Below are 16,552 nucleotides of genomic sequence, written 5' to 3' on the forward strand. Positions count from 1 at the left end.
AGGGCTTTGATTGGTGGAGGTTGTTTTGAGAAGTTGAGGTTTTTTAAAGTGATTGCTTGATTGTAAAAGGAAACGAATTGGTCTTCGTTGTTCAAGATGTTGGGATCGGTAGGGGGAGTGTTTTCTGCATCTAAATTTGTGATTTTAGAGATTGAAGTAGGTTTGTGCGTCGAAGAGAATGATCTGGGAAGAAAGTTTATGAGAAATGTGAAGGAAATGGTGCCAGAAAAATGAGTTTGTGAGAGTGTTGTAATGTCAGAAATTTGTTGATTGAGGTAAAGCAGCTAACTCGACCCTAACCCAATGTCAACCCCTTTCATAGGATTTTTGGGGCTAGGGACTTTTAAAAAGCCCCTGAAACGTGGGTTAAGAAAATGGGGTCTACTTTAAAGAAGGGTCGAGGTTGGCCTTGGGGTATCAAATTAAAATGACAGTTCTAGATATATAGATGGAGTTTGCAGTAGGAGTTTGATTAAAGTCTTTGTGTACTATATGAAAGGGATTAAAGATTTGTATTAAGCTATTTATTTTCGTGTTGGATTTGGATAGTTAATATTGAAAATTTTAATATCTATATTGAAAGGAAAATTTTAATTACCTTATGGTTTTAGCAAAATTCTTTAATATTTGTTACGCTTAAGTGACTCTCGGTATTGGGATGTTAAAAGATCACTAATTTCCAAAAAAACAACCCAAAATCTTAAAATAACTTTATTTTTAAGATTTTTATTTTTCCATATCTTATATAAAACGTCAAATAAACTTAATAAAATTTAGTTAAAAAGCTAAATCCATACATAATTTTTAAAAATGATAAATTAAATTGGTCTAAAATGTTTCCAATTTTGAAAAATAAAATAATGAAAAGTATATTTAGCCATTTTATTTATAATAACTGGTAGAAAGATATGTGCTACGTGTATGCACACATGTGTCCACATTTTTTAAGATAAAACATAATAACATTACTATTATTGTTATAATCATAAAAATAAAATTAAATAATTTTTATAATTTTATTGTGAGTAATTTTTAGTTTCGTTTAGAATTTTTTATCATAAATAATTATTTTAATTTAAAAGAATAATTAAAATTTAGAAAAAAAATAAAAAATTATTAAATTTAAAAGAAATCATTTAAAGAGTGAAATTGATAAAATAATTATTCTAACTTAGAAATAAAATTAAAAACAAAATGTGTAAAAAAAAATAAATCCTCTTTTTATAATAATATAAGTAATTTTTTAGTTTTAATGTTTAATAAATTAACTATTTATTCTTTAATTTTATATAAAATATATTTAGTTTATTCACATATTTATCCATCAACGTCTTAAAAATACAAGTCATATTGAATAACAAGTACCAAACTGGTGACCCTTTGGTGCATATTTAAGGCAATTGACACTGATTTTTCTCACTTCCTATATGACGTGTGTGCATATATCAGCTTTACCCTATCCAGAGTCTTCATGGGAAGACAAAACACCGGGGATCTTACTCCCTACAGTTACCTCTTTTTCCTATTCCAAATCGCTTCATTCATACCATTTATAACCATCCCACGGTTCACATACACTATACAACACAAAACCTGAACCGTAGATTTTCATCCAACGACTCTTCTTCTCTGATTGCACACGATGATAATAAAACTTACCACAGCAAATCTAATTCACCCCAGTGCACGCTCTCTACCCTTCACTGCTTCATGTTCATGTTTATGCCTACAAATACATCATAAATTGCATCAAACTCAGAACATAGTCAAACTACGCATAACTAGTGTTTGGATATTTTCAGCGTGATCATAATTATTGAGAAAAAAATGGCTTAGTTAATTCAATTCTTTGAGTTGAACACAGGGGCCAAGATTCCTTCTGTTGGGTTAGGCACATGGCAAGCTGAACCAGGAATTGTAGCAAAAACTCTCACCACAGCAATTGAGGTGAGTGAAACTTTATTCCAATTAATTATTTCCCCTTGTTCAATAGTACAATCTACCCAATTTGTGTTACTCAATGGATAGATTTGTGTTTTACTTATTTAACTGGTATAGTATTAACAACATATTCACATATCTCTTGTAAATGTTAGTATTTAAAGGTTGTGAAAGGAGTAGTTGATAAATGTGGAGATACTAGAATGTAAAAGTAGTAGTTGGAAGAAGTGTTGTAGTTGTCTTTAGTTGTTGTAGATGTTGGCTTCTTGTTTTCATACATCAAATGGTAGAGTTCATGGGTATTTATAGACCCATAGAATATTCTAGAACATACTAGCCATAACTTATGTGGAATGTTCTAGATTTTCACATATGTAGACTATTCTTGATTTTTCTTCCTATCTTAGGTTTTTCTACAACATTCTAGAACTTGTATTATATTTGAATTCTTCTATCTAAGGTGTTTCTACATTCTTCTAGAATTTGCATTACACTTTAATACTCTTCCTTAATGCAAATTCGGTAACTCCAAGCATAGTGCGTAGTAGTTCAAATCTTTGTCGAGGTAATGCCTTCGTAAAAATATCTGCAATTTGGTCTTCTGTTGGGCAGTACTCGAGTCAAATTTGNTTAGTTGTCTCTTCATCTCGAATGAAGTGATATTTAATGGCTATGTGTTTTGTTCTTTGATGATGGACTGGATTTTTTGCTATTGCTATTGCCGATTTGTTGTCGCAATAGATAATAGTCAGTCCATCTTGCGGTCACCCATTTCTTCAAGTATTCTTCGTAGCCATATTGCTTGACTTGTGGTTTCAACAGCTGCTACATACTCTGCTTCTGCTGTTGATTGTGCCACGGTTGCTTGCTTCTTTGATGCCCAAGATAAAATACCGGATCCTAGTGAGAAAGCGTATCCGGACGTACTTTTCATGTCATCCATTGATCCTGCCTAATCACTATCTGTGTAGCCAATCATTCTTGAATTAGTCATGGTTTTGTACCATGTACCAAACTCCTTTGTGCCTTGTAAATATCTTAAAATTCTTTTTCCTACTCCATAATGAATCTGACTTGGCTTTTGTATGAATCTTGATAGAAGACTTGTAGCATACATAATGTCTGGTCGTGTGGCTGTGAAATACAAGAGACTTCCAATTAAACTCCTGTAGCGTGATGCATCTGCCTCTTGTGCTCCATCATCTTTTTGTAGTTTCTCGTTTACCACCAATGGAGTAGTGACAGGTTTACAACCATTCATCTTGAACTTCTTTAGTAGAGCTTCAATATATTTCTTTTGAGAGATAAATATGCCTTTTTTTTGTTGTTTCACCTCTATACCGAGGAAATAGTTCATCAAGCCAAGGTCGGTCATTTCAAATGTCTTCATCATGTCTTCTTTAAATTCTTTCATCATCTCCATATTGTTTCCTGTATAGATAAGGTCATCGACATATAAAGAGATAATGAGATGGTACTGACCTTGTGCCTTAATATATAGTGTTGGCTCACTCTTGCTCCTCCTGAATCCTTGATCGATGAAGTATTTATCAATCTTGCTATACCATGCTCAAGGAGCTTGCTTTAGGCCATATAATTCCTTTTTTAGTCTTAGTACTTTGCCTTCATTTCCTTTGTTGATGAAGCCTTGTGGTTGTTCAACATAAATTTCTTCTTCGAGCACTCCATTTAGAAAGGCTGATTTGACATCTAGTTGATAGATGTTCCATCCTTTTTGTGCTCCAAGAGCTATTAAGACTCTAATTATATCTAAGCGAGCAACTGGAGCAAATGTCTCATTGTAGTCTATTCCTAGTTGTTGTGAGTATCCTTTAGCGAACAATCTTGCTTTGTGCTTTTGTATAGTTCCATCAGGATTAAGCTTTGTTTTATATATCCATTTCACTCCTATGATGTCTTTTCCATGAGGGCAATTTACGAGTTCCCAAGTGTTATTCTTCTCAATCATTTTAATTTCTTCTTCCATAGCCTTGACCCATACTTCTTGCTTTGATGCTTCTTCATAACAGTTAGGTTCAATCATGGCTATATTGCAAGTTTCATATATGTCTACCAAAGATCTTACTCTTCTTGGACTAGATTTAGGCGAAGAGTCTTGTTGTTGTGGAGGTGGAGAAAGCGTACCTGAATTTTCTGCCTCTTCTTTAGTTTCTTCTTGAGATTGTTGCACTAGAAGTAGAATGTTGCTTTTAACAACTTTTTCTTACTCCCAATTCCAAGAAGCATTTTCATCAACTTCAACATCTCGACTAATGATGAGCTTTTTTGTTTGTAGGTTGTAGACTCGATAGCCTTTTGATTGTGTGCTATATCCCAAGAATATTCCTCGTATAGTCTTGTCTTCGAGCTTGTGCCTCCTTTTATCAGGAACATGTATGTAGCAGATAGACCCAAATACTCGTAGGTGTTTAGCTGATGGCTTTCTCCCACTCCAAGCTTCAATAGGAGTCTTGTCTTCGACTGCCTTAGTAGGACATCTGTTTAGAATGTAAACTGCAGTGTAGACTACTTCAGCCCAAAAAGTGTTAGGCATGTTTTTCTCTTTTAGCATTGATCTTGCCATCTCTATAACCGTGCGATTCTTTCTCTCTGACACGTCATTTTGTTGTGGAGTATATGCAACTGTAAGTTGTCGCTCTATGCCTTCATCTTCACATAATTTGTCAAACTCGTGAGATGTGTACTCCTTGCCACGATCACTTCTAAGTACTTTTATCTGCTTTCCACTTTGCTTCTCAACAAGGGCCTTGAATTTCTTGAATATGTCGAAGACTTCTGACTTTGCCTTTAAGAAATAGACCCATGTCATTCTAGAGAAGTCGTCAATGAAGAGGATGAAATACTTGTTGTTGTGATGTGAAGGCATTCTCATTGGTTCGCAAACATCAGTATGTATCAACTCCAATATGTCTTTTGCTCTCCATGCTTTGTCTGTTAAGAATGGTAATCGGTGTTGTTTTCCGAGGAGACATCCTTCGCATGATTCATCATTCTCCTTCAAGCACGAAAGATCTCTTATCATGTTTTTCTGATATAGAAGCTTTAAGGCATGTGTGTTGAAGTGGCCAAATCTCCTATGCCAAAGCCATGAGTCATCAACTTCTACCTTCATGGCAATATTAGTTCNANGNTTNAAGCTTANNGGAAAGCTTCTATTTCTCTTCTCCATTTTTACTTGGCCAATTTCTATCATTTTACTATCATAAATTTTGCATGTATCTTTCTCAAAATGAAGAGAATATNCATTCTCCATCATTTGGCCAATACTTAAAAGATTCTCTTTAAGATTAGGAACTAGTAAAACATCCTTGATGAATTTCGTACCTTTCTTTGTTTCCACCATGACAGTTCCTTTGCCTCGAGACTCCACTGTGGTGTCATTTCCTAGCCGAACTTTGACATTGACAGATTTATCAATGTCTTTGAAGATGCTTTGATCTTTCGCCATGTGATTGCTGCATCCACTATCCAAGTACCATCTCCCTTCTCCACCAGGAGATTCTTGATTGGCGTAGAATAAGAGTTTCTCTTGATTATCTTCTTCCGCAAAGTTTGCTTGATGCTTATTTTTATTNCGACAATACTTTTCTATGTGACCAAATTTCTTGCAATAGTGGCATTGAGGTTTTCCATGATGCCAACAATCTTTTTCCAAGTGACTTGTCTTTTTACAGATGCCACATGGAGGATATTTTCCTTGATGAGTCATAGAGAAGCTTCTAGAATTCTCTTTATTTCTAGAAATTTCTCCTCTACTTTTATTTCCTTCACATTCTTTCTGAGACCGCAATTTTAGTTTTGATTGAAAGGCATTTTCAACCGAGTCTTCTTCATGCCTTTTCAATCTTTGTTTATAAGCTTCAAGAGAGCCTATTAGTTGTGTTACTGACAATGTAGTCAAACCTTTTGTTTGTTCAATCGCAGTTGCGATTGCATCATATTTTTGGGGAATTGAAATTAAAATTTTCTCAACAATCTTTTTGTTAAGAATATTTTCCCCATAGACTCTCATCTGACTAACTATTTCTTTTATTCTAGAATAATAGTCTTTGATGGTCTCAGATTCTTTCATTCTTAATAATTCAAACTCTCATCTTAGAAAATGAAGTTTAACATTGCGTACCTCGTCACTTCCTTGAAACTCCTCTTGTATTGTGTTCCAAGCTTGTTTTGCACTTGTGGCACCAATTATCCTTGGAAAAATTGTGTCATCAACTGCTTGTTGAAGAGTAAATAAAGCCCTTGAATCCTTTTGCTTATTTTCTTTCAACTACTTCTTTTGAGCTACAGTAAGAGTGGAGGTGTCTTCTGGAATAATGAATCCTTCTTCTATGATGTCCCATAAATCTTGAGAGCGGAAGAATGTCTTCATTTTGACACTCCAAAAATCATAATTTTCTCCTTTGAAAATAGGTACTGGAATTGATGATGTATGATTGGTAGTAGCCATGAGTTGAGAAAATATTTTGGAGGTAGTACAAAATGGAGTTATAGTTTTGTTTAAGGTAGTTGAAAATTTTATCTACGCCCAGTAGATGACCGAACGTAGCTCTGGTACCACTGTTAGTATTTAAAGGTTGTGAAAGGAGTAGTTGATAAGGTAGATAAAATGTGGAGATAGTAGAATGTAAAAGTAGTAGTTGGAAGAAGTGTTGTAGTTGTCTTTAGTTGTTGTAGATGTTGGCTTCTTGTTTTCATACATCAAATGGTAGAGTTCATGGGTATTTATAGACCCATAGAATATTCTAGAACATACTAGCCATAACTTATGTGGAATGTTCTAGATTTTCACATATGTAGACTATTCTTGATTTTTCTTCCTATCTTAGGCTTTTCTACAATATTCTAGAATTTGTATTACATTTGAATTCTTCTATCTAAGGTGCTTCTACATTCTTCTAGAATTTGCATTACACTTTAATAGTAAATGAAACAACTTGTTAGAAGTCCCACGTTGACCAGAAATAAGGTCAATTTATAGTATATAAGTGGGTGTAAACTTTATTTTATAATCTACTTCTAACATGATATAAGAGTTATTATTAAAGTCTATCTTATCAAGATTTTGTTCTTTGTTGAGCATATTATCCATCCTTAAAGATAAAACTATTTTACAAACCGATTTTGTAAGGTTGAGTTAGGTCTAAATTGCAAATTCGAAGTTAAAGAAATGAAGCTATGTGAAACCAGGTTAATAGGCCCGTGAGTGGCTGTCAAATAGTTGGAATAATCGACGAGAGAGGTTAAGAAAAAGTTTAAAGAGAATACTGAAATATAAAGATATATAAACGAATTGAGTATCTCAGAGTCTTGTAAATGGATTCCTATTATTAATTAGGACTATCAGTTCGGCTATTCAGATTATTGATTAAAGATATTACTGAAATTATTTTTAATATTCTTTTAGATGACGAATAAAATGATAATTTTTATAGTGGTGTTATTTTTTATTACTAGAGAAATAAAATTTAGCATTGGGGTTTTAGATTTATCTGATTTGGGAACCCTTTTGTTCTTTCAATTTTTCCTATGTGAGAGTGATAACTGATTTTAGTGTCGGGTCACCGTTGTTCAGGTTGGATACAGGCACATTGACTGTGCTCAAGTTTATGACAATCAAGCAGAGGTAATAGTAATTCAAATTGATAACTTCTATAATTCAGGGTTCATGTATTTTATCTTTTGAATTATTGATTTTGTAACATTTCCTCTGCTCTGCAATAGAATGTTGTGGGATGGTTTAGATTATGCTTTTGGTGCTATATAGTTTTGTTGTGGGATGGTTTCTCAACAACCAATCTTTATTCTTCTGATATTTGCATTCTAACTGTTTGTATATATGACAAATTTCTTTTCAGGGATACTCTCCACTAGGCTCACCAGGGAATCTGAAAAGTGACATTCTTAAGAATCCTGTTGTCGTAGAGACTGCAGAGAAACTGGGGAAGACACCAGCTCAAGTGGCCCTTCGGTGGGGATTGCAATCAGGTCATAGTGTGCTGCCAAAGAGTAATACTGAGTCCAGGATCAAGGAAAACTTTGATGTCTTTGACTGGTCTATTCCAGAAGAATTAATGGCCAAGTTCTCTGAAATTAAGCAGGCAAGTTTTCAAATACTTTTTCTAGCTTTAAAGACCAGTGGCTAATTTGTCTAGGGGCCAAATGAATTTGCTAGTGGCCAAATCAAAAGTTTTCAAAAACTTTTCAAATTAAGCAGGTAAGTTTTCGATTAACCTTACCCAAGGGGTGTTTAACTTCTGTTTTCAAAAACTATTTATAGACGAAAGGCTTCTAGTTTTACATAATAATCCTCAATTGTCTAATGATCCTCATTCATTTGATTCCCACCCTCTCCATATCCCTTGATTTTGCTGATACTGTTAACTATCTTGTTGCTTATGTACAATGTAGTTTTCTATTGTTATGGAGTTCCTTACCATCTTTAACTACCTTATATTATGCTTGTGTGCCATAGCAGTGTAATGCCAGAAGTAGCTTTTAAAGCTTGATTTTTTGAGTTAACACAAGGAATTTGGTCATGCAGGATAGGCTAATTAAGGGCACATCTTTTACTGACGATACCTATGGTCCCTATAAGAACACTGAAGAACTCTGGGATGGTGAGTGAAGTATGAGAAATGTTTATCATTGAGATTTTGACAATTACACTGTTCCTCAAGCATGTTCTTCCTTATTATTGTTAAGAACAGAAAAATAAGTAACCAAGACTTATTTTTCATGTATGGTTATTGTATCTTCTATTTGATATAGGAGTTCTTGACCTACAGGGTAACGATTTTGCACGTTTCATTTCAGAATTTAATACAATGCAAAGTTCATTCTGTATATTTTTTCTCATTCAAGTTTACAATGTTATTACCAATATTGTTATCATCGAAAGATTTTTTATCGTCAGTAATTTGTCAGAAAATATTTATTATTGACGAAAATTGGTTGTTTTTACTAATTGCTTGCAACGATAATTCCTGATTTTTGTAAGTACTTTACTCTTTGTACATTTTGAGCTTTTAATCTTTCGTACATTGTAATATCTTTAATTGTTTAGTTCTGATGTACTTTTTTGAATTCTTGCATTAATCTTATTGTCTTTCTTGCTTTATTGTGAAAAAAAAAAAAGGCTGTTTAACAGTTACTCGCAACCTCTGGTTCAATTTAACCCAAAATTCACCTTTCCTACTTTTATTTGTTGAATGGTTTAAATAAATTGTTAATATACAAATAAATTTTGAAATATTTCAATTTATTTTCTTAAAGTTGGTTGAATCATTTAATCCACATCCACATATTATACATAGTAAATGCAATCTTACAAAATTTAAAATTCATTTAAAATGCTAGTTATATATATATGATTACATGCTTATACGAGTATGAGCTTAAACTTATACGTACTACGAGTTTAGAATAATGATATTTAGACAACATTTTTTCGATAACATTTGAACATTGATTACGTTTCAATATGTAATTAGTCAAAAATTACTCCACAATCAATAATAATAATCATAAACATTATTGTGGAGTAATTTTTAACCAATAACATATTGATACGTAATCAATGTTCAAATGTTATAAAAAAAAAATGTTGTCTAAATATCATTATCCACGAACTTATACCTAACTATTACTATCATTAAACAGTGACTATATAACCACGTAAATAATTTCATTATTGATGTTTCTCAAGCTAAACGACAAACACACATTCAACTCAAAATCATGGTCACTTTTTACGTTTTCTTTCTATACTCAATGTATTTTAAAGAGAATTACAATCATAATATATTTTTATATTCATTTTAAAAATAGTACAAAAATAAAATAATTATTAAAATATATAAATTTTATATTTTTTTAAAAAAATAAAAAAAAAATCAAATGAATTATCAAGTATCAAATACATAATTCTAAAAATCAATTATCAAGTTATTTTCTTATTAATTAATCAAATATCAAGTTTATGACGGAGTCACAAAATCAACTGTACAAATATCAAGTTAATCCAGAATCCTGTCTAACTCTTTTTTATTATTTTACATAATTCTATTAATTTATATGTTTTAATTTTATTTAAAATAATAATTTTCATTTATGTTGAGGAATTTTTAGTTTTAATTTTATATAAAATATCTTTATTTTAATTTTACATATTAATCCATCAACGTCTTTAGAATACAAATTATTATGAACATTGTAATGACAAATACAAAATGGGTACCGTGTATGACGTATGTGCACATATCAGCTTTTCGATTTCCGTGTGAAGACCTAGCACCGTGGATCGAATTCCCTACAGTTACTCTTTTCTCTGGTTCCCACACTCACTTCATTCAAACCATTTATAAGCATCCAACGGTTCACATTCCGTATACAATACAAAATCTGAACCGTATATTTCATCCAACGACTATACTTGTCAGATTGCACGAAACAATAAAAGAACTGACCATGGGAAATCTAATCCTCCAAAAGGCACATTTTCCCCGGCTCACTGCTTCATGTTCATGTTTTTGCCTATAAATGCATAATTTGCATCGAACTCAGACAATAGTCAAACCACCCAAAACCAGTGTTTTGATCCTTTTCTACCTAACTGTGCTTCCTTTCATCATTGAGAAAAAAATGGCTAAGTTAATCCAATTCTTTGAGTTGAACACAGGGGCCAAGATTCCTTCCGTTGGGTTAGGCACATGGCAAGCTGAACCAGGAGTTGTAGCAAAAGCTGTCACCACAGCCATTCAGGTAATTAAAACTTCACTTCAATTAACATTTTCCCCTTTTTCTATAATACAAATACCCAAAGAAAATTTCTGTGTTACCAAAAGTTATTGTCACCATTTTGTTTGTCCGATGGGGTTAATCATGGGTAGTACTTTTTTTCAAACTAAGAATAAAAATATCATTTTTGTAGTGGATTTATTTTTTATTACTAGAGAAATAAAATTTAGCATAGGTTTTTGGATTTATCTGTTTTGGGAACAATGTTTGCTGTTTCGATTTTTCCTATGTGGGAGTGATGACTGATTTTGGTGTCGGGTCACCGTTTTTCAGGTTGGATACAGGCACATTGACTGTGCTCAAGCTTATAACAATCAAGCAGAGGTAATAATAATAATTCAAGTTGATAACATTTATAACTCAGGGTTCATTGCTGTTTTATCTTTTCAGTTATTAACTTTGTATTATTGCCTTTTTGCTTTGTAATAATATGTGAACTGTGAAAAAATTGTTAATTGTGGGATGTCTTAGGTTATGCTTTTGGTGCTATATAGTTTGGTTTTGAAAACAAATAGAAAAGTAGTGAGAACACGGTTAATTTTGGTAGCTAATTGACTTTTTATTTTGAATCTTGGTTTTCACAGATTGGTTCTGCGCTTAAGAAGATTTTTGATGATGGTGTACTGAAGCGTGAGGACATATGGATAACTTCCAAACTCTGGTTTGCTGTCTTTTGATAATTGTGTTCTATTTGTTTTTTGAAGTTGGAAAAGGCTGTGTGTCTTTCCTTGCTGAGTGGAGATCCTTTTCTTTGTTGGCTATATTTTCAGGTGTAATGATCATGCTCCAGAAGATGTGCCAAAAGCATTGGATAAAACATTACATGATTTGCAACTTGACTACGTTGATCTCTATCTGGTAAGCATTATTAATATGTGGATTCTGGCGATTTGGGTGAAGATAAGTGCTCTACATTCAAATTAAAAAAGTGTATCAAACTAGCAATACACCGTTTTGACATTATTTTTATTAGAAATTGAGTTTAAGCTTAATTTAATTTTACAAAATTGGCTTGTATGGTAAGGATTTCCCCTACTTATTTCTTCGAATTTGGTTTTATTTCTACTTGATATATAATCTCCAATACAGCCTCTTACGTTATGTACATCTCATGTGTAGGACTAAATATTTGTAGATGGTCCTATAGTTATGTTCAGAAAACCTCACTATGATAGATTCTAATACCATATTAAAAGATGAGTTTAAACTTAACTTATTCTTACAAAGTCAACTTGTAAAATAAGGATTTTCCTACTTATATATTGTACATTGGCATTATCTCTAATTCATGTAATATTTTTAACAATCCTTTTCTTATTGGTTGAAATTAGTGTGGTTTCTACTAGTTTGGTTGGAATTTTTGGCTTAAAATCAACTTTCTTTAGTTGGTGTCAGTGCATATTACGGGATTTCCTGCTAGTTTGAGAAAGGAGACCCATATATTGGACTAATGATTTCAATCAATATGATATTATTGTCTCCTTGGAAAAGAGGGTCTAAGTATATTGTTAGCATTATTTTACAAGTAAGGCTTTCTCAATTGAACAAAGTTCAATGGTTTCATCAATATAAGGCTGCTAACTTTGATTATCTGGGTTCAATCCTTTTCATTCAGTATTCTCTTGATTCTCTTCCTTCATACAAACTAAAATGATTTTTTCTGCAGATTCACTGGCCAGTCCGCACGAAAAGAGGATCAGTTGGATTCAAGAAAGAATATCTGGATCATCCAGACATTCCCAGCACATGGAGAGCAATGGAGGCACTCTATGATTCTGGCAAGGCTAGAGCCATAGGAGTGAGCAATTTCTCTTCAAAGAAGCTTCAAGATTTGTTGGATATAGCAAGAGTGCCTCCTGCTGTTAACCAAGTGGAATTGCACCCAGGATGGCAGCAGCCAAAGTTGCATGCATTTTGTGAATCCAAAGGAATACATATATCTGTAAGTATGGAATGTATGATACAAATTTCTTGGTATTTTCACCTAAACAAAAGAATGTTATTCCTATAAACTATCACTTGAAAAGAAAATGATCACTTTTGGTGAAATTGTCTACAGGGCTAGTTGAAAATGAATCTGGTTTATACTCAACAACCGTTCTTTATTCTTCTGATATTTGCATTCTAACTGTTGGTATATATGACAAATTTCTTTTCAGGGATACTCTCCACTAGGCTCACCAGGGAATCTGAAAAGTGACATTCTTAAGAATCCTGTTGTGGTAGAGATTGCAGAGAAACTTGGGAAGACACCAGCTCAAGTGGCCCTTCGGTGGGGATTGCAATCAGGTCAAAGTGTGCTGCCAAAGAGTACTACTGAATCCAGGATCAAGGAAAACTTTGATGTCTTTGACTGGTCTATTCCAGAAGAGCTAATGGCCAAGTTCTCTGAAATTAAGCAGGCAAGTAGTTAGTTAGTTACTTTGGGTGTGGTTAATTTTTTTGTCAAAAACTTTTTTCTAGTTTTAAAGACTAAATTAACCTTGCCTAAGTTGTGTTTAATTTCCTTTTTTCAAAACTATTTATAGTTTCAAAATGCAATCAACCAGGTTGCAAGACACAGTGTATTTAATTGGGGAAGAGTTGAAGAAGACAAAAAAAAGAGAAACTTTCTGTTCTTTTAGATTTCTAACTAATTACTTTGAAATAACTTTCAAAACTTTTTAGATTTTGGATGATAATTTTTCAAAACTTGGAAGGTTCTGGATGACTAATGGATTGTTGAGTGAGTACTTGTTATCTAAAACAATTATTAAAACAAAATAGAAAGTGGTACAAGGGAATTAAACATGCCCTTGGTATAATCTAGTTTTTCTGGTCTTTCTCTTCTTGGTACGTAGTTCCTTACCATGTTTAACTACCTTGTATTATGCTTGTGTACCATAGCATTATAATGCCGGAAGTGGCCTTAAAGTTTGATTTTTTGAGTTAACACAGAATTTGGTCATGCAGGATAGGCTAATTAAGGGCACATTTTTTGTTGATGATACCTATGGTGCCTATAAGACCGTTGAAGAGCTCTGGGATGGTGAAGTTTGAGAAATGTCCATCATTAAGATGTTGACAATTAAACTGTTCCTCAAGCAGATTGGTTCTTCCTTTTTACTTGTTAACATCCTAAAGCCACCAGTTATAGTGATTTAAGCGTGTTTGTGATATTTAGAAGTGTTATTGTTCTTAAGAACACATGATAAGTAGCCAAGTCTTATTTTTCATTTATGATTATTGTATCTTTTATTTGATGCAAGAAAGCTTAGTGCTGGGAATTTGACTAGTGGCCGAATGAATTTCTATGTTCAATGTCAATACGTTGTGCTTATAATCGTATTATGGTTTACTTGATTAACCTGTACGCATAGTGATGGTAAAAAAGTTGCGTCAACAGATATCTGTGGATAAAATTTACAACTGATAATTGGTACATGTGGATATTTACTACCCGCAATCCGCGAGTAACGGATATTTTAATACCCGTTTATAATCGGGTCGGGTTCGGGTACTACACTATTCGTATCCGCGGATATCCGTTATCCGCTAAAAAGATTGAAATTACAGTTTTACTCTTAGGGTTAAACGAGGTTTTATTGTTTTGTATTTTTCTTCTTTATTTCTTTATGTTATCAACAGGTTTACCCTTAGGCCAACCTTTTTGTTTTTGAGGAAAGCTTGCGGTGGAGGTGCTAGAGTGTTTCCCTCTAACGCAGAAAGGGAGAGGAGGACCTTGACACGGCGTTTGGCAGCACTTTGTCTTGCGGCTCACAGCGACTGGATTCGCTCAAGTGGCGACCGGTGTCGTTCGTGAACAACCTCGCACGCGAAGAGGAGAAGGAAGGGAGAAGACCCGACGTCACGACTGGTGGTCCTTTCGACGGTGAGCAACGGCGCTAGCGGCGCCTCGCGCCACAACTCGCGGCGACCGGTTTCGATGGAGGCGATGGCGGCGAGGATGCGAGGTGGAGAGGCGAGAACAGTTCTCTCTCGTGCCTGAAGAGGAACATGAAAAGAAGCCTAGATGGTAGGGGTGAGAGGCTTTCGCCTCGGCCGACGATGGCTCCCGAATCGGCGCGGGTGTGTAGCGGATGCCATTCTTCTTTGGTCTAGAGAAGAGACTCTGGATTTAGTTGAATGCAAATGGAGTAAAGAGGGGGAGACCCCTAATGCTTCTGAGTGAGGGAAAGAACTAAACCCTTTGGGCAGGTTCTTGGGCTAGTCTTTTTGTTTTTTTTTTAATATTCGCAGGTTGAAAATGGGTATCCAATGGATATCCGCAGGTTGGAAAAAATTTGCAGATTTTTTTATGCAGATATTATCACAGATAGCTGGTCGAGTTGAAGGTATAATTTTATCAGGCAATTCGGATTGCAGATAGACACTATTCGTACCCGACCCGACCTCGTTGTCATCCTAGATATGCGAAACCTTATGTGAAACCTTAGATTAAGTTACTGAATAGAATTTTCTTAATAGCGTGATTGGATAAGGTATTTAAAGAGGGTGGTTTATTTTTTTAGAGAATTTGAAATGTTGTATTACAATGTGTTGTTTTGGTAAGAAATTTTGTTTCGGCAAGAAATTGAAATTTTAGAATTTTGTTAGAAATTAAATTACTTAAAACTAAAGAATTTGAAATTTTATCTAAACATTATATTTAAGACATTTGAATTTTGAAGTAATGTTAAATTAACTTTATTAACTTAAAAAAAATCAATCTAAACATTATATTTAAGACAAAATATTTTTTAACTATAGATTTGTTACTTTTCATATACTTTCTTCATTGGTTTTTAATTTTAGTCTTTCCATAGTTTCTTTTGATTTTGTTTAACATCACGTGATACTTTAATAAAAGTGAAAAGACAAGCATATAGTTAGTGCTGTTATAAGTCAATCCAATTTGTAAGTTAATCTAGCCTATCAATTTGAGTTAGATTGGATTAAAAATAATTTTAAATTTTGATATAAACCAATTTTAAATTTAATTAACTAAAAATAACTTAAAAATATATACATTAAGTCATGAGTGCAGCTCTCTCTTCTCTTAGTCTCTTATTTTCTACAGTTAAGTCTTAGAGTAATCTTACTAAAAGTATCTCACATGATTTTATTTCTAATAAAATCAAATTCTAATACACTTAACTATATATAAAATTTTGTGCATCAAAATCAGAATATATTTATTCCGTTAAAAAATTTACACTGTGAAGGTAGGTTGGATCTGCGGTGCATATAGGTTAATTCTTAGGGATTTTGAGAGTAGAAAGTGACCTTGAGGGTTTTCTAAACTTTCTATGCATTTGTTTTTTGAAATTAATGTAATATAATTCTTATTTTTCCTTTTTCAATTTTGCAATCTTTAATGTTTTTACTGATTGAATCTTTAATTTATGCATTTCTTTAAATTCTCTACTTTTATGATTTTGAGTTCTATTTTACTCTTTTGATTCTTTGTATTGCTTTTTATATTTTTGTATAGTTATGATTCAATTTTTGTCATTGCTTATTATTGATTTTACGTTCCTTCCTTTAATTTCTTTATTTTTCTTAAGCAAGTTATTATTTTCAGATTTTGTCCTTTTAATTCTGGACTTTACAATTTCAGCATAAATTATTTTGTTCTTAATTTACATTTCCATCCTTTACAATTTCACTACATGTGTTATCTTTCTCTTGGATTAAAATTATTTTTTGGTTTTGATTGATTGAATAGAACTTTTAAAGCTTTGCATATTTAAGTTATGATTTGTATCGTAAGGACTCTAAAATGAACCTTATAACAAAATGTCTTCTTGAT

The 16,552-nt window shown here is 33.0% G+C and overlaps 2 protein-coding genes across 2 annotated transcripts; one reads left to right on the forward strand and one right to left on the reverse strand.

Annotated features, from left to right (window-relative positions):
* Positions 1–2,893: 2,893 nt before the first annotated feature.
* Positions 2,894–3,202, reverse strand: LOC106773378 (uncharacterized mitochondrial protein AtMg00810-like). The gene has a single exon (XM_014660075.1). The coding sequence runs from the start codon at positions 3,200–3,202 to the stop codon at positions 2,894–2,896; it is 309 nt and encodes a 102-aa protein (XP_014515561.1).
* Positions 3,203–10,518: 7,316 nt separating this feature from the next.
* LOC106774226 (NADPH-dependent aldo-keto reductase, chloroplastic) lies at positions 10,519–14,098 on the forward strand. The gene is made up of 7 exons (XM_014661141.2): positions 10,519–10,725; positions 11,035–11,085; positions 11,346–11,422; positions 11,532–11,619; positions 12,428–12,703; positions 12,921–13,163; positions 13,714–14,098. The coding sequence occupies exons 1-7, from the start codon at positions 10,606–10,608 to the stop codon at positions 13,798–13,800; spliced, it is 942 nt and encodes a 313-aa protein (XP_014516627.1). The 5' UTR covers positions 10,519–10,605; the 3' UTR covers positions 13,801–14,098.
* Positions 14,099–16,552: the final 2,454 nt, after the last annotated feature.

The sequence above is a fragment of the Vigna radiata genome, chromosome 9 (genome assembly GCF_000741045.1).
Source record: "Vigna radiata var. radiata cultivar VC1973A chromosome 9, Vradiata_ver6, whole genome shotgun sequence".
NCBI lineage: Eukaryota > Viridiplantae > Streptophyta > Magnoliopsida > Fabales > Fabaceae > Vigna > Vigna radiata.